Source organism: Chanodichthys erythropterus, chromosome 21, assembly GCF_024489055.1.
Source record: "Chanodichthys erythropterus isolate Z2021 chromosome 21, ASM2448905v1, whole genome shotgun sequence".
Classification (NCBI taxonomy): domain Eukaryota; kingdom Metazoa; phylum Chordata; class Actinopteri; order Cypriniformes; family Xenocyprididae; genus Chanodichthys; species Chanodichthys erythropterus.
In genome coordinates, this window is record NC_090241.1 from 6,895,970 (window position 1) to 6,914,459 (window position 18,490).

At 37.1% G+C, this 18,490-nt stretch overlaps 2 protein-coding genes across 5 annotated transcripts in view; both read right to left on the reverse strand.

Annotated features, from left to right (window-relative positions):
* Nucleotides 1–1,751: 1,751 nt before the first annotated feature.
* misp3 (MISP family member 3) lies at nucleotides 1,752–12,457 on the reverse strand. 2 transcript variants are annotated; one of them, XM_067374119.1, is made up of 5 exons: nucleotides 12,088–12,457; nucleotides 8,277–10,671; nucleotides 5,336–5,412; nucleotides 2,994–3,088; nucleotides 1,752–2,881 (listed from the first exon to the last, which is right to left on the reverse strand). In XM_067374119.1, exons 2-5 carry the CDS (start codon nucleotides 10,657–10,659, stop codon nucleotides 2,872–2,874), a joined length of 2,565 nt encoding a protein of 854 aa, XP_067230220.1. In that variant the 5' UTR covers nucleotides 10,660–10,671; nucleotides 12,088–12,457; the 3' UTR covers nucleotides 1,752–2,871. The 2 variants fall into 2 exon arrangements, with proteins under 2 accessions (XP_067230220.1, XP_067230221.1); XM_067374120.1 differs by lacking the exon at nucleotides 2,994–3,088 and having other exon boundaries at nucleotides 1,757–2,881; nucleotides 12,088–12,374.
* A 1,783-nt stretch (nucleotides 12,458–14,240) lies between these two features.
* Nucleotides 14,241–18,490, reverse strand: part of palm3 (paralemmin 3) — a 59,438-nt gene continuing 55,188 nt past the window's right edge. Inside the window, exon 5 of one of the 3 annotated variants that reach the window (XM_067373606.1) lies at nucleotides 14,241–16,899. In XM_067373606.1, the coding sequence (XP_067229707.1) occupies nucleotides 15,983–16,899 (917 nt within the window). In that variant the 3' untranslated portion in view covers nucleotides 14,241–15,982. The remainder of the gene's footprint in view (nucleotides 16,900–18,490) is intronic. The other 2 variants (XM_067373604.1, XM_067373605.1) reach the window with 2 other exon arrangements.

An 18,490-nucleotide genomic window follows, 5' to 3' on the forward strand; every position in this document is an offset into this window, starting at 1 on the left:
TCCAGAGATATAATAAAGGTCTTCTGAAGTGAAGCAATGCGTTTGTGTAATAAAAATAAAAAAAATCCATATTTAACAAGTTATGAAGTAGTATATCTAGCTTCCGCCAGACCGCCTTCCACATTCAAATTACGGAAAAAACAAAACTGCCGTCTCGTCAATTCCGTAATTGAATAGGGAAGACGTAGGACGTAAGCTTTTTGAAGAATACGGAAAGCAGTCTCACGGAAGCTAGATATACTACTTCATAACTTGTTAAATATGGATATTTTTTTTACACAAACACATCGCTTCGCTTCAGAAGGCCTTTATTAACTCTCCAGAGCCGTGTGGAGTACGTTTATGATGGATGGATGAGGAGGGAAACACTTTCTTCAGCTCATACACAAGGTAAGGTATACTGCCATTTTAAAACTCGGATGCGTCAGGATATTTATTAATATTTCTCCGATTGTCTTGGTCAGAAACAAGAAAGTCATATACACCTAGGATGGCTTGAGGGTGAGTAAAGTTTGGGCTAATTTTAATTTGAAAGTGAACTCCTTTAAGTTTAGTTGCTGCCTTAAAATATTAAGTTAAATCAACTTAAAAGTACAAGTCATTTTAACGCACTATTTTAAATTTCGGCTAGTGCTGAACTGATCTCTTTAAGTTAATTTGACTTCACAATATTTGCTTATTAAACTTATTACTTTTACATTTATATCAAGGATGCATTAAATTGATCAAAACATTTACATTTCTTCATACTTTTTACAGCAAGGATGAGTTAAATTGATCAAAATTGACAGTAAACACATTTGTATAATATTACAGATTTGTATTTAAAATAAATATGTTCTTTAGAACTTTCTATTCACCAAAGAATTCACCATTTATCTATTCTGTCTGTCAATCAGATACTACATTTTGTTTGACATGCTCCGTATACTGTGATGTTTATTTAAAGTTGAAACATTTTGTATTTTTAAATAATTTATGAGTAAATAATTGTCTACTGTAGTTCTTTGTACTGTTTTTCACTGAGATATGAATCGTTCTGTCAGCAGGGGGCTCTGGACATCCAGATAAAATGTGAGATTAGTGTTTCAGTGAAGCTTTGTTAGTTTTAAGTGTTGGTCACTAAATCTTTGTAAATCATTTCATAGATTCAACCATCTAAAGCCGAAAAGCTTTAATTTGTGTTTCTTTTCACAGCAGATGCTTACTAATGTCTTACTAATGTCATTTAGTTGAAGTAGTGCCGTATCATTTCCTTTTTGCTTATCATGAAACCTGAGAAGGGAACCTTTTATTTGACAGTCATGCCAGAACTCTATTCCCATAATTAAATTACACATCTATTATACAATACTAGTTTATGTCTTCACATAGTCTGTCTGTACTAAAACTCTGTTGATTATCTAACCATAAACCATTTACAACTCTCTTCCAGTCAGAGGTGATCTCATATGGTTGACTGAAGCTTCTCTGCTTTGTTCTCTGAAGCAACTTAAGCCTGCATTACACAGAAACACTTAGACCTGGTTGGTACAAAACAATGTCCAGTTACCAGACTACTGTAAACAAATACTGATTATGGGTTTTTAAGCCTTATCACTAATCATAGTTCTGTTTTCCTAAGAATACTTGTCAAAGAATTCTTGTCACAAAGAACAGTTTTATTTATTGGTCTTAAAAGGTCAGATAGGCTAGGCTCATTGAAAACTTAAAGCAATGGGCAGCTTTTCTCCAGTGCCATTGATAAGCTGCTGCTATATTTGAAATGAGCATTCCCATGTAGCTTTCGCTAATTGTGCTGAGAAAGAGTGAATTAATAATTCACAGGCAACTAGTGGGTCAGTAAAACATGCTGTGTGTGAGTGTTGTGATCTCACTCACGGCTAATCTCGCTCGGACGTTTTCTTTGTGCCTTTCCTACAGTACCATCATCACCATGGCGACGCATTTGAATGCCCATTGGCGTGTTGAGTCACGGCAGTCGTGTATTCATACCTCACAGCACGGGCTGAGAAGGATAGAATGGACTGTGATGTCATTAAACAAGCAAAGCGTTTTTACATGAAAGCCGAATGAATGTTAGAACGTCGCCCTCTTTAAGGCGTAAGCATTACATCCTGGTCATTGTGCCTATTGTGAAGTCAGTGATCTAGTTTCGGACTCCAAACCTCCATATTAACGATGAGTCACATTCAGCCATTTGAGTTTCGGAAAATTATTCGACACAACACATAACATTTTTTAATATATATAATTTTTTTTTTATTTTTTTTATATATGCATCAATAAAGCCATTTCCCAATTGGTTTAATTTAGCTTTTCTAATGAGTAATGAAATGCCTATCCAATCATTTTCATTCAAATAGATTTTGTATATAATCCAGTCTTTAGACTGTTACACTGTTTTGTTACTATGAGATGAGCAGCTATGTTTATTGATTATAAATAACTGTATAGCTGTAAAGCTGAGATTTACATTGAAAATTACATAGTTATTACACTGAAATCATTTGAGCCCATGTAACATCAATCAATCATACCTAACATTAACACCATCAGCTATTTACATGGTGTGTGTTGTAGAATGCGCATATCGCAGTGTCTTTTTGAGGCAAGTGATTCTCTTTATCCACCCATAATGGCACGTGGTACTGCTTTGCTTTAAAAGATCAGAGATATTTCTGGGGAAATTGATCATTTGTTCATATGCGTTATTTTACGCAGGCGCACTCGGTTGTCTGGGCGGTTCATGTTGTTAATGCCAGGATGCTGTAGTTGGGGTTCAGTCTCAGTTGTTGTCGTCTTCCTCTTGGCCGTTCACCATCCCTGACTCCCATCGTTCAAGTAACGGATTTCGCTGCCTTGGGATCTTTAGTGTTTTCTGTATTTATCAGAACATTAATAAGAACATTAGTGAGTGCATTTGAAATCTAGCACACATACTGTAGGAAGAATTTGATCAAAAAAGAACATTTTGTCATCATTTGACTAACCCTTGTGTTGTTTTAAACCCATCTGACATTTTGTCTCCATGAAGGAGATATTTGGAAGAATGTCTTGACTGTTCTTTTACATGCAATGAAATTAACTGGTGAAAAAATGACAAAAAGCATCATTATAGTAGTCCAGCCTTCTGAAGGCATACTGGGTTGTTATTCACTGAGGCCCCATTTACACTAGTGCGTTTTTGTTTTAAAACGGCGTTTAAAATGAAAACGATGCTCGTCTAAACTGGCGTTTTCACAGCATTTCAGAAACGATCTCCGTCTACACTACTCGACCGAAACCCATGTCACATGAGCGTTCACGCACACTGGGTATGCCCGTACAAGTGTAAACAGTTGCCTCTAGCGCATGTACATAGCTGCAGTTTTAAAAAAAACAAAATGCAGTTTAACTGCACAATGGCTGCTAAAAATTACAACAAAGCCAGAAAAGATTGCAGTTCATTTTCCATGTTATTGTTTACACGGTCATCAAGGATACGCAGAGCGAATCATTTTCAAAAGTCTCCGTTTTGCTCAGTTTATACTGAAATGCAACCACGGCGTTTTCAAATTAAAACGGGGTGAGCTGCGTTTTCGAAAGTCTCCGTTTTCGATGTTCTAAATTGCTGGCATAGTGTAAATGACAGGCATAACCGTAGCAAAACTTATGCGTTTTAAAACCAAAACACACTAGTGTAAACAGGACCTGAAAATGTTCTCGAATTTCATTCATTTTTGTGTATATTCAAATATGGCACCTCAAAATATGTCACACCAGGTTTGATGTCAAAGGTGCCAAACTGTAATTGGTTCTCACGTCATATAAGCACGTGAAATTTGAAAATATGAATAACAATTTAAAATTTTGATCCCCACACAAATGTATATCATATAATACACTGCTTGGTCAAAAAAAAAAAAAAAATGTTTATATATATATATATATATATATATATATATATATATATATATATATATATATATATATATATATATATATATATAATTATTATTATTATTACTATGATTATTATGTTTTTAGCATGTTATATGTTTTATTTTTAACTCTAATTGATGGAGTTTGTAGCTTTTCATTTTCTTAAACAACCATGAAAGATGTATCATGGCCACATTCCAGGATGACAAAGCCAAGATTCATCAGGCTCAAATTGAAAAAGAATGATTGGAAGAATCATTTTCACAAGATCTTGACCAAAAAATAATGCACCTCTTGATGGAAATAAATGTTGTGATGTTATTTCCATCAAGAGATGCATCAATTTTTGGTCACGATCTTGTATTGACAATGCAAGAGGTGAGCACTCTGTAAAGTCTACTCCAGCACATCCCAAATACTTTCAATGAAATTAAGGTCTGGACTCAGAGGTGCCAATTCATGTGTGAAAATGATTCTTCATGCTCCTTCCCAACCATTCTTTCACAATTTGAGCCTGATGAATCTTGACATTGTCATCCTGGAAAATGGGCATGATGTGTCTTCCTAAAAGAAGTTTAAGAAAAGCTACACACTCCATCAATTAGGGTTAGAAGAACTGTTCCTAAACATATAACATGCTAGAAACATAATAATCACTGCAATAATGATCCACTCATAGACTCTTAAGTATTTGTCCTTATTAAATCCAAACAGCAACCTTTTTTTTTTTTGCCAGGCAGTGTATAATGCACAACCTGTATGGATTGCTTTTTTTTGGACATTGACAGCCTTTTTGTTAAAAAGAAGAATAAACACAGGAGCAGCACATGCTCATTTATAAAGGTAGGCACTCTTTCTCCAAGCAAATGAGAGCATGACATGAGCTGAACTGATAAAATGCTTCTGTCTTCAGATAAAGGCAATGTTCACTTGGCAGCACCTGTCAGTTTTGATTGTGTTTCTGTTACATTATACTTTCCTGGCAGAGGAGAATGATTCAGTGGCAACAATGACGGTCAAGACCTGATCTTGATTCTTAAGAATTCAGCTTGAACTCTGCTCTCGCTGGCATCATTATCTGAAGGACAATAAGCCACTTTTTCAGCAGCGTCATGTTTAAGTGTCTGTGGCTGTGTTTGCACAGGGTGGGTTACTGAAACTTTGATACTCTCTGATTACCTTTTGAAAGGTTGAAGAATTTATCTGTTTATTGTTTAAGTAACTCCCCAATTCATGGTCTGCCAAATTCAGAGTTTGACTTTTGTGTTTCCAGCCCAAATCTTTAGCCACACAACACTACCAACACTAGTGTAACTGAGATATACTGTACACATTTATTCCCATAAAAGATAAGAGTGAAGAACACAAATAATGCCACTTTAAAAAAAAAAAAAAAAAAAAAGTCCTCTACCTCTGACAGTTGTCTTTGTTCTTCATCAGCTTGGGGTGGTGGCCATGTTAGGCCCAGTTTTCCAGTTGATTGTCGCACTATAGAAAAAGGAAGGCAGGAGACAAATGTCAAAACTATTTCAGTGAATGTACAATAAGCCATTACTGAACTGGATGTTCATGAAAATATCCACACATATGATTATTGGACACAGCTACTCATTAATTTGAACTATATTCCAAATTTAGGATATTTGTAAAGTCAACATTAGTAAAAAAATGAAGAATGGGATTTAAGCAGTGGCCAAAATATTTAAATGTTGAACAAATCATACTTCCACTCCACCTGGTGTATCCACCTGGGATGCCTTTTAAAACATTACTGTAGGAGGAAATTCATGCGTAGGCACTAATTTTTCTAATTTTTATTAGCTTATTAATTTATATATCTCTGCTTAACTTATTTTAAGCATTTAAAGGTAAGCATTCAGATCAAGATTTTGATGAGTCCAAATTAAAAAATGGGCAAAAGTTTAAAAGATAGCCATATCTGTAGAGGTAAGTTTAATTAACATATCATTCAAAATATATAATTGACAATGCTGGTTAGATTACTTACAAATCATAGTCAGTTCCAAATTACAAATTACAAATCTAATTCCAAATTACATGATTCCAAATTCCAAATTACATGACAAAAATTGTAGTTACATAATGCATTACATTACACATTTAAGGTATAATCTGACTACCGTTTTTGATTACCGTTACATTACTTTTGACCTAACTAGTTTATCACATTGATTTGAACAGGATAATCTTGTACCAGGATAATCTTGTACCATATTGATATAAAAATACAAAGAGAAAGAAAATATATTCCATTCTTTGTTATCAACAACATGAGGTGCATTAAATATTACTTAGTGAGTTTAATGAAAACTATTAAGTAATTAATACAATTAATTTTAAATTTTTATGATTTAATTACTTAATAGTTTTCATGTATATATATATGTGTGTATGTGTGTGTGTGTGTGTGTGTGTGTGTGTGTGTGTGTGTATGTATGTATGTATGTATGTATGTATGTATATATATATATATATATATATATATATATATATATATATATATAATATATTATATATATACACTGTATATTAGTAGTAGGGAGAATCAATGAATTATGAATAATTTACTGCCATTGTGAGAATAACATGTAATCATATCATCACACTGGATATTCTGTTTTGTGCTTTTCTTTAAACAAAATACAATCGTTAACAGTAACCTGTGTCATGTTAATCATTTACTAAGCACTATAGATTACACCAGCACTCACAACTGAGAAGCAGTTTATACAGTTCACTTCTATTGCACACAAAAATTATGATCTCCAGTACTTGTTTTTGCATGCACTGTATAAAGTTATGATATCAGCAGTATTGGTTTGTAACGGTTACTCTTGCTTCCCTTTCAGAAGTGCACCACATTTACCACATTTTCTGCAAAATTACCATAGTTACTAAAGTTATTGTTACTACAGTAGAGCTGTGGTAAATTGATATTACCCACCATCAGCAGAGAAAGAATATGAAATGACAGAAGAATATTAATTAATTATGATTTTACAGTAGAAAAAATATCTGTAGCAACTTTGGCATTTTGGCAGAAATGATGTTATCATGCAAAATAATTGTGAACGAGGCTTTCTGACTGAATAGAAATGAGGGGGAGATTTTTGGTTTGTTTATTTTCATAAAAAAATAATGTAGATATGAAAAAAACTTGAAATTTACTGTAAAAATGATTTCACTTCGCTTCAGTTTAGTACTAAATCTGTGTCATTAAATGCATTGGTCATTTGCCATATGAAGAATAGTAGGCATTTCAGCTGACTTTACAGTAGTAAAAGATAAATTCAAGTCACAATCGTAGTTTATCTATTGGACAGACAAACACACAATACTACATCACACTTACACCTCAGTTATCACCTTTCCAGATCACAGTACTCTTATCCATACTTTGCTCATTTCAGCACATTTGACTAACACAAACATTTCAATATCTGGTGTAATTTAATACTAGTGACATAAGCCCATATTAGCATTTTGTCTGTTTGTTTGTTTGTTGGCTGCCACGGTGAAGCAAAAACCAGCTTCCAGTCAAATGATAAAATGTCTATGTAACTGAACTTTGTACACTAGAGAAAAGCTTGAAAATTGTCACTGTTAACTAATAGTTCACAAGTGTTGAGTTTTGGCAGTTTTGCTGTTATTAAGATTTGCCTGTAGCTCAAACAGTAGAATATGGTGCTAGCAATGCCAAGGTCATTGATTCATTTCCCAAGAAATGCACAAACTGATAAAAATGTATATCTTGAATGCAATGTAAATCGCTCTGGATAGAGTTCTGCCAAATGTATGGCCTTCAAATGAATAGTTTTTAAGATATGTCATGTGTCCTTTGTACATATATCCTCTCATGTACCTACTGTAAAACAGTAGAGCATGGTGCTATCAATGCAAAGATCAGGGGTTCAATTCACAGCAAATGCATGAACTGATAAAATGTATATTTTGAATGCTACATAATCTGCTTTGAATGACACGTGTAATTGTGAGTGTACGGCCTACAGATGAGTTTTATAAGATTTGTTAAGTCACGTGTCTTTTGCATAGATTATCTGTATATGCTCCAGTAGCTCAAAGTAGTAGTAGTAGTGTTAGCAATGCAGAATTCATAGGTTTAATTCTTAGCAATGCATGAACTACTAAAATGTGTGCTGAATGCTACATAAGTTTCTTTGGATGTTAAATGAACATATGTAAATGAAAACTCACCTTTTAATATGCTCTTTTTCACTCACAAACATGAAAGCACCAAAGCTTTGACTCCTTCAATTTCTTTCAACTGCTCTGTGAACCAAATTTTCACATGATGCTTTACAATGACTAACCTGATGTAGTGGTGGTTAACATCTCTGATTGGTGGCCTGTTGGAGTCAGATTTGTCCATGGAGGTGTTGAACTAAGAATCTCTTTGTTAGAGGATCCCGTTCCCTCTTTCACTCCACTTTCTGTCCTCAGATCCATTCTTGTTCCCTTTTCTTCTTCCGGATCTATGGATGCTCCTCCATAAAGACTGTTTCTCTGTCTTTGTAGTTCTCTTTCCCTTTCCTTTGCCTCCTTAATGTCCAGCTCCACCTGAGGCTGCAGAGTCATAGAGGAGCGGAGCTTGAAGAAAGGGTTCTCCTTTACTATACTTGAGTCTTCATCTTCAGTCACTTCTAAATTTGGTCTTTGTCTTGCACTAACAGGCTCTGCAGAAGAAGCCCTCACACCCACTTGATTCATCACTTTTACGGATCCTCCATCTGTCCGTGAGGCTGTCTTATAACCGCCGTTTGGTCCTCCCACAGTTATGGGAATAGAATTGGCCTCTATTATGATTATCTGGCCCGTGATTCCCTCAGTTAGACCAGGTCCTCGAGCAGCAGGCGGGTTGCTGTTGGTGCCTCCATACTGGGCCATGACTGGTGGGGAGGGAGAATTTTGTGAGAATTGCATTAGACGTTGTTTAACTGCAGAATCAACTTCCTGTATTCCAGCAGCAGACTCTACGTAAGTTGAGTTTGTGGCAGATCTTCTGCTAAAGGCAGCGATTGATTCCTTCGGTTCTTGAAATGACTCAAAGAGCAACTTTTTTTCTTGAAGCTGTACCTCTGTTCCCTTGTCATAGAAGCCAGGTAGTCTGCCCTGTTCAACCAGAACCTTCTCCCTCTCTGTCTCTGCGCTGATTTCCTTCTGCATCTTTTTTCCAGCAAACTGCCGGTCCTTGTCAAGGCCTGAGATAGGTCTTATATGGAGGTCCTGGGATAGAATAGGTCTCCTCAATGGAATTTCCACAAACTCATTAGTCTTGTCAGTTGTGTCACACAGTCCTCGAGAACGACGTAGACTCTGCTCTCTCTTTACAGCCAAACGGATTTCCCGCTCAATGGGAGTTTCGTTAGGTGGGGATTCAAAGGGCTGAGGAGCATCAGTTTTAACAAGGCCCTCCGAAACATCTGTTGTGCTGTTGGGGGAGAAATCTGCTGAGACACCGCTATCGCTCTGGCTGTCATCAAAATGATCCATCTGCTTTCTCTTGACTTTCCCTTCTCCGGGATGAGGCTTTGTGTTTGACTGGGACTCTGCACTCTGTCCTTTGTTTTCCCGTTCCTGTCTTTGATCTTTAACCTCCTCCAGCTGCTTTCCTCCGGTCGCACCTGTTTCTGTGAAACGCACTGTTTGCTTTCGCTCTTCACCTGTTTCACTACACTCTCTCTCGTCCCTAGAACTGTCCCTCCTCCTGTGTGACATAATCAATGACTCTTTTACTTCCGTAGAGATACAGGCAGAGTTACCTGGCTCTGGATTGGCTGGCTTGCCTGGAACTGTTTCTAGGGGTGGAGCAGCACCAAACACCTGTTGGACCAACTCATTCTCATTCATACCACTTGGGTTGTTTACCTCAAGCTCCCCCTGCTGGACGTTCTCTGCATTAACCCCAGATTCAGTTATGGATGTACTTTGGATTCTTGATGCCGGTTTGGTCTCAGTGAGAAGACTTTTTGAAGAGCTCCTGGAATACGTCAGATTTGGCGGTTCATCACAACGACTGTCCCGTCTCACCCACTGCTCTCTGGTGGTGGGGAAATCCAAAGGTTTGCAGTCTATATTTAGCTCTTCACTGTTTTCTGATAGGAACACGATTGAGTCGGAGTCACCATGTGACTCAAGCTCAGGTCCCTCTTCTTCTTTGGTCAACTTTGGCACTTGTGGAGAGTCAGTGCCTTTGTCTGCCTGTGTCATGGTAACAGGTTCTTCACCCTCAGTGTCTTGCACAGATGCCTGAACATTGGTTTCAGTGTTTTCCTTCACCTCATCCTGAATCTCAGTGGCTTGACACTCATTCTTCTCTGGTTGGATATCTTTTTCCAGTCCTGGCACTGGTGGCCACTCTTGACCCTGGTCACCATCCAGATCATTTTCAACTGTACTGCTCAAGTCTTCCCTTGTTGGCTCAACGGCTCCATCTGCTGGTGAGGAGGTGGGATGAGCGTTAGGTTGAGGATGGAAACTGCTGTCAGGTTTTTCCATTTGTTCGAACCCAGTAATAGCTTCTGTGTCCTTCTTGTTAAAGTCTTGGAGGTCTGTGTCTGTGCCTTTCTTTTCCTTCATGTGATCCTCCATTATTGCAGTTTCCATATCTTCAGTAAAGCTGACTTTTCCTGCTTCACTACTGCATTCATCCTGGGATTCAGATTTCTGAGGGCAAGTCACAGAGTCTGTTTCCATTTTGCACTAGATCTGTATGAAATAAATGGCAAAAAGTGTACAATCACAGATAGACAAGCCAGAAACGGGCTTCCTTTATTTGACTGTATTGGTAATCAACAAAGTCGTCTCTTTCTTTCTAGGCTTCCCTTCCTGCTTTTCTTACCCTGTTTTTTTTTTTTTTTTTTTTTTTAATTGCATAAAGACCCCTGAAGGCCTTTCCTTTATACAGGCAACACTTAGTTTTTTGCTGATTTAGGAAACTATAATCATCTTGTATTTCAATCCCAGAAGCCCAGGAAGGCTAGTACGACTGCATGAAATCTGTTTCAGTCTCTTCCTTTTGTTTTCTTGTTTTACATTTCTTTGACCTCTATGTCAGTCTTAATCAAATTCATCAGGTCATTTATTCTTTAACGCCCATGCCTCAAAGTCAGATTAGTGTCCTTTCCTATTAAGTTCACCTTTGATATAGGTCACCTGAAACAATTAGTTTTATATAATATTTATTTTAGGTTTTCATTTTTTTTTCTTTGTACCAGTGTATATACTATGCATACCTTTTTGTATCCATTTTCTTATTTTACTATAACGACATTGTCCTTCACATACTGATATTTCCATATTAGCACATGCTATGATTAAGACAATGATTAACAAAATTATTAAAGTTTGAAGAACATTAAACAGTGTGCAGGGTTGAGGGTGGAACTTTTTCACCTTCACAGTCTATGAAATTTCTCTCTATTCTTTAGAAAGTAAAAATTTAACCAGATCTTCTGAGAATCATATTTACTTAAATGCAAAATCAGATCTCCATGTAAGTGAGGTAATCATTTTTTGTCAACAATGGATCATTCACAATATAATATTTGGACTCTGTATCGCATTGTCCCCTGGAAACAAACACAAGGACTTAAAGGTGTGTCATAGCATAATGCCAATTACATAAGCAGCAGATTAATACCATTTAATCAGATTATACTGTGGACATAAGTGACAAAACAACATGGAAATTCTGATTCAGGAATAATACAACAATAACAGGAGGTGTTAGTTGTGTTCTTATGAATTACAAAACACTCATACTTGGACAAAATACTTAATAATGGTTATGATTAAAGTTCAATCTTGTGGAAATCTAAATATTAAATATATAAACAAAACCTGGTAGCACACATCTAGCTATACTGAAACCTACTGTCAACATCCACAAATCTCAAGACAACTACAGTATTAATAGCTATCATCAATGTGGATAAGTCCGCTTCAGTAATTCTAGGTAAAACGAGTAATGTGGATGTTAAATTAAGTAATCCCAAATTCCTGACATTGTCACGTAACGCATATAAAGTATACTTGCACGACCCATTCATACACATAAAAACATAAGATGAAAAAGGAAAATAGCTGAAAATGAAAATAAGGTGAAAATAGAAAATAACCTACCAGCTGATGAGATAAAATAAAAAAGATGAAAGACGACAGAGGTCAGCTGAAAGACAAAAAACTGAAATCGTCCACCTGATTCACCAAGAAGCTTTGTGAAATCTCTCTCCTTCTTCCCTTTCTTTCTTTCCCTGGTTTCCGTCTCTCGTTAACTCTCTCTCTGTACCTCCACCCCCTGCTTAGGAATCAAGGTTAAAATCTGTGCAGTTCTTTTCTCTCCTACTTCCACATGCACTAAAGCTGCTGAGTAAACCAGAGGCCTTGCATCACTAATCCAAACAGCTCTCAAAGCTCTCACGAGTTTGAACAGGGAAAGCAAGGGATCCTTCTGTTCTCTTTCTAACTTTTAGATTCACTCACAATACTGCAAGACCTAAATGTAACTGCAATACTTTTCAATAAGGTTCAGTTTGTTTGCATTTGTTATCATTACTAGTTATCATTAGGGATCATGAACAATAATTTCACAGCATTTATTAATGTTAGGTTAATTAAAATATGAATACATTATTTATATTTGAATTTCAATCTACATCAATTTTAATCGATTAAGCATAAATTACCTTTATAATTAAACAAATAATAAATGCTTGTTCATTGTTAATGATATATCGAATGCATTAACTCAAGTTATTGTAAAATGTTACCAATATAGCAACATAAAAGTTAAATAGGCAAAAAGTTCAAGCTATTGAATATTTAAACACTGCGACAGAATATACTATATTCTTTTTCATGTTTTATGATGAAAGGATTATTGCCAATGTTTTTTTAAAGGCATTACTATTTGATTCTCTTTTATACATTTATACATAACTTACAAAAGAATACTGTTTTATCTTTATGTTGACAGTAGCTACAGTCATGTGAAAAAGAAATTATAAAAATATATTTTTTTAAAAAATACCTTTTTGAATTCTATGGTTTTACATATCAGGACATAATAAAAAAATCATAATATTTTTGAAGTCAGTTATAAAAAAAAGTTAAATTGGTGTAATTTCAATCCAAAATAAGACTTATTGCTAGTTGGTCAGACTAGTTCTTAAGACGGAGTCTTAACTTGGCCGTTTATGCAACTGGCCACTGGTCCTTGGCAGGTCTTAAAATTAAGTACAATCTCAGATGAACAACAACACATGACATTTCACATTGTGTCATTATTTATTTAACTAAAACTAGGCCAAAATGGAGAAGCCATGTGTGACAAACTAAGTGCACCCTTGCTGCTTCCATAGCAATTTTGATTAATTGATCAGCAAGATCACCTCTATAAAAGAAAAGGTTTTGTCAGTTTGCTGGTCTGGAGCATTCAGGTGTGTGTTAACACAATGCCAAGGAGGAACGACATCAGCAATGATCATAGAGAAGCAATTGTTGCTGCCATCAATCTGGGAAGGGTTATACGGCCATTTCCAAACAATTTGAAGTCTATGCAGTATGGAAGATCATTCACTAGTGTGAAAACATTCAAGACAGCTGCCAATGTTCCCAGGAGTGGATATTCACCCCAAGATCAGACTTTGTGCTCAGAGAAATCACAAAAAAACCCAAGAGCTACATCTCAGACTCTACAGGTCTCAGTTAGCATTGTTAATTGTTAAAGTTCATGACAGTATTAGAAAAAGTCTGAACAAGTATAGTTTGTTTGGAACGGTTGCCAGGAGAAAGCTTCTTCTCTCCAAACAGAACACAGCAGCACGGCTTAGGTCTGCAAAGTTACATCTGAACAAATCACAAAACTTCTGGAACAATGTCCTCTGGACAGACAAGACCAAAGTGGAGATGTTTGGCCATAATGCACAGCGCCACTTTGTCGAAAACCAAACAGAGCATTTCAGCACTAACACCTCATACCAACTGTCCAGCACGCTGATAGAGGGGGTGATGATTTGGGCATCTGGCAGTCATTGAGTCAACCATGAACTCCTCTGTATACCAAAGTATTCTAGAGTCAAATGTGAGGCCATCTGTCCAACAGCTAAAGCTTGGCTGAAACTGAGTCATGCAACAAGTCAACGATGATCCCAAGCAAATCTACAACAGAGTGGCTGAAAAAGAAAAGAATCAGGGTGTTGCACTGGCCCAGTCAAGTCCAGACCTCAACCTGACTCATGCTGTGGCGAGAGCTGTGCAAAAACAAATGCCCACAAACTTCAATGAACTGAAGCAGCATTATAAAGTAGAGCGGGCCAAAATTCCACCACAATGATGTGAGAGACTGATAAAGTCATATAGAAAACAATTACCTCATGTTATTGCTGCTGAAGGTGGTTACCAGCTATAGAATCATAGGGTGTCACACATGGCTTCTATTTTTTTGGCTTTATTTTTGTTAAATAAATAATGACATGGTGTAATATGTCATGTGGTGTTTTTCATCTCATTTTAAGACCAGATGATTTTTTTATGTCCTGATACGTAAACCGATAGAACTCAAAAGGCTGCACTTTCTTTTTCACATGATAGTATATCCTCTCATTATATGCCTGCTCAAATATTTATTGTTTTGTAAGAAGAAAAAACTTTAGCCTTTGATTCAATTTCATCATTTTATTTTACTTTCTATACAAAATCCTCACCGCTTATTATTCAGCTCTTTGTATATACTATACATACAGGCACTCAGTTAAGGCACTGAGAATTTGCATCAAACTTGCATCAAAAAAAAAAAAAAAAAAAAATGATGTTCCTGAATCCAACTGAAAGCTTTGAATAATATTGATTACATAATGGTATGAAACTTGAATCACTGTCACACACAATTTAAACAACTGTTTAAAAAAAAAAAAGACACCAGAAGCAGTCCTTAGAGAAATGTCAGCTGGAGAATTAACCTTAAAAAGATTGCTAAAGTGATTTATGACATATACTATATACTGTTCAGAAATAGTACTGTTAACAGGGTCACATTAAAGAGATAGTTCACTCAACAACAAAAAAGAAGTTAATTCTGTCATTTATTCACCCTCATGACCTAAACCTGTATGCATTTCTTTCTTCAGCTAGACAAAAATATCGTCTTTCTTATCATAGAAAGTTGTTTTGGAACCCACTGTCTTTCACTGTACAGACAAAACACTCTTCAAAATATCTTGTGTGTCTTGCAAAATAAAAACTCAAGGAGTTTTGGAAGGACATGAAATGATTTTCAGCGCAGAATTTCATATTTTTGGATGAACTATCCCTTTAAGCTCTAAAAACACTTGTCAGGCAATTGAATACAATTTAACAATAAACAAAGCCAAATTGAAACTCAATTCACATCAGCTATAAAAAACTCCAAAGATGTTACAGCATGTATAAAATCACAGGTAACCATTCCATCTCTTTGTTTTGATTCATAATCAAGGCACACAAATGGTTTACTGTAAAATAGAGTATGCAACTATTGAAAGTAGAGAAGTATTAATTACCGTAGTGGGTTGATTCCCACGGCACTGATAAAAACAAAATATTTTCATGTGGTAGTGTTAAAACCGTCAAGGCCTCTGTGGGTCGGCAGCCAAAGCTCTAGAGTCGCCAGACATAAAAACAGGATCATAATCAGACACCAGAGGCTGGGAATGCAACCAATGGTGACACATCAACAACAACAACATGCACACTGAAGCCTATTCCAGTCCTTTCCTCCAAGGCAATGCGCTTTGCAAAGCTTCTTTTTACACACATAGGAATTATGGGCATCCTATACGGAGAGGGCAATGCCAGTCTTTCCATTTTTAGGGCTCTGTTTTGAAGGTATGCTTCAGTTCGTAATAAACACTTTGTGCTTTGACGGCATTGCAAAGCAGTTAGTGAACAGCTGAAAACAGTCAAACTGTATATTCAGAGTAACAGGCAAGATGAAAAAGAAAGAAAATTAAAAAGTCACAGTCAAACGTAAGCAGAACGTTCACATGATCGAACAACACTGGCAGGTTTTTCGCTTTGGCGCTATTGCGTCCTCTGCTCGATTTGGGGTGCTGGTATCCAGCTGGGCCGCTGCTTTGGAGATCAGCAGAGGTTCTTGTTCGGCACGCCGCTTCTCTGTTTCGGCCTTGGTGTTGGACTCATCCAGTGGAACCTCCTGAAATTGGCTGAGCGAGATGCGCGAGGCGGGCACGGCCTCCTCGTCTTTTGGGGTTTGAGATTCTATTGCGTTTGCTTCGACTTTTGGTTGGATTTTTGGAGAAGGTTCTGTTGTGGAATTTACTGGAACCTGGGACTCCTCTATAGGGCTATCTACTGTCAGAGTTTGTGGTTGCGTATCAGTGGAGTCTGGGAGATTTTGCTCGGTTTGCTCTTCGCCTTCCACTGCCACATCCGTAACTATTTCCTCAGCAGGAGTATCTTCAATCACTTCGACCTGCTTCGGCTCAACAGAAGCTTCCGGATCATCCTGTGTCTCTTCTTCAGCAACCGTTGCTTCTGTGTTTCCAGATGCGTCTTCATTTTTAGCATCTGTAGTAGGTTCTTGAGCCATGCCATCATCTTCCTCTGGGATTTCCTCCCCTTCGTCTGTGATGATGACTCTTTCTGCTCGGATAATTGCTCCACAGTCATCATCCTCATCAACCCCATCCCCGGGCTCCGCCTCCTTGAAGCCAAGGAAGGTCATAGTTATTCCACCAGCACCTGTTCCTTCAGCAGGGTGGCTGGTGAAGCCGTTAGCAGAAGCAGGTTCGTCCTGTCCTGGAGTATCTTGTGATGTTTCTCCTTCCCCATTTCCATTAATAACAGCTGAAGTTGTTGTGGTGTCAGTTGCTGTCTTAGCATCAGTGCGTGGTTCTGCTTCCTCCACGTCGTGATTGTCAGCATGCACAGAATTATCTGCAACAAAAACCAACAGTATGAATCTAAATAATACATATTGACATTTTGTTAACAATACAGAAACTGTCTTAGTTTGGTGAGGCAATGCTTTGATTCTATAATTGATAGCATATTAAAGTAGCCTGACTCCGTCATACTCATATTCTAGGCAGAATGTGAGTCTGATACTGCTCCATTGCACTTGAATTATGGGGCGTGTCTTAACCGAACCAGTAAAAAAAACAAACTCTGCACTCAATTGGATAAACCTACAACCAATCAGAGCAACGCAGTAAGTGACGTATGTTGAACTTGTACTTAAACTTTTGCCGAATCCCGTTGGAAGGACAGCAAACACATCTTTCCCATCGACAAATGCCTTGATTGCGGTTCTTTGTTCGTCTTATAAAATTCATGCGCTGTCGATTTCTTTTATTACAGACGTGATAGCGGAATCTAAACATCTTACTTCTCCAGCTGCAGTCACCGTTGGTGAAAACCAATTCAACCCAAGCGCTCTTTGATGACGTGGGTGGTTACGTAACCGCAGATAGCCTGTCCATCGTCGATTAAAGCCCGCCCTGGCAATTTGATTGGCTCGGCCTTCTGGGCGCCGAGCATAATTACTCCACAATGGATCGAGTCCAGACCGAACTTCTCGTCCAAAAAATGTTGTGGGCGGGGTTCGGGCTGGCACCCAGGCTAATATTAAAGGATTAGATCACTCAAAAATAAAAAATTATCCCATGTTTTACTCACTCTCAAGCCATGCTAGGTGTATATGACTATATTTTTTCAGACAAATACAATCGGAGTTATATTATATCATATCCTGACTCTTCCAAGCTTTATAATGGGGACTTTGAAGCCCCAAAAAATGCATCCATTCATCATAAAAAATAATCTACAAGGCTCCAAGCCTTCTATAAAGGCCTTCTGAAGCAAAGCAATGGGTTTCTGTGATAAAAATATCCATATTTAAATCTTTATAAACTAAAATAACTAGCTTCCCACAGGCGACCGTACACATACTGCGCAAATCGACTTGCAGCACAAGAGTAACCCATGAAGCGATGTATATTATGCAGGATGTAGGAGTATCGTAAGCTTAGGCGAAATCCTCTGACATTTCTCTTTTAGACTAATTTAGATTAATTTGTGACCAATGTTTTGTTTTGCTCTATCCTCTGCACCTCCACGTTTGCATCATGCGTCGGGTCAGGGGTTACTCTTCTGCCGAAAATCGATGCATATGGCAATCTGCCGGAAGCTAGTTATTAGTTAATAAAGTTTTAAATATGCATATTTTTCTTACAAAAACCCATCGTTTCACTTCAGAAGGCCTTTATTAACCCCCTGGAGCTGTACGGATTACTTTTATAATGGATGGATGCAATTTTTGGGCTTCAAAATCGTGCCGCCGCACTATAATTATAAAGCTTGGAAGAGCCAGGATATTTTTAAATATATCTCCGATAGTGTTTGTCTGAAAGAAGATAGTCATATTCACCTAGGATGGCTTGAGGGTGAGTAAATCATGGGATCATTTTCATTTTTGGGTGAACTATCATTTTAAAGGCTTTTTCATAAATATACAGACAGAGAGAAA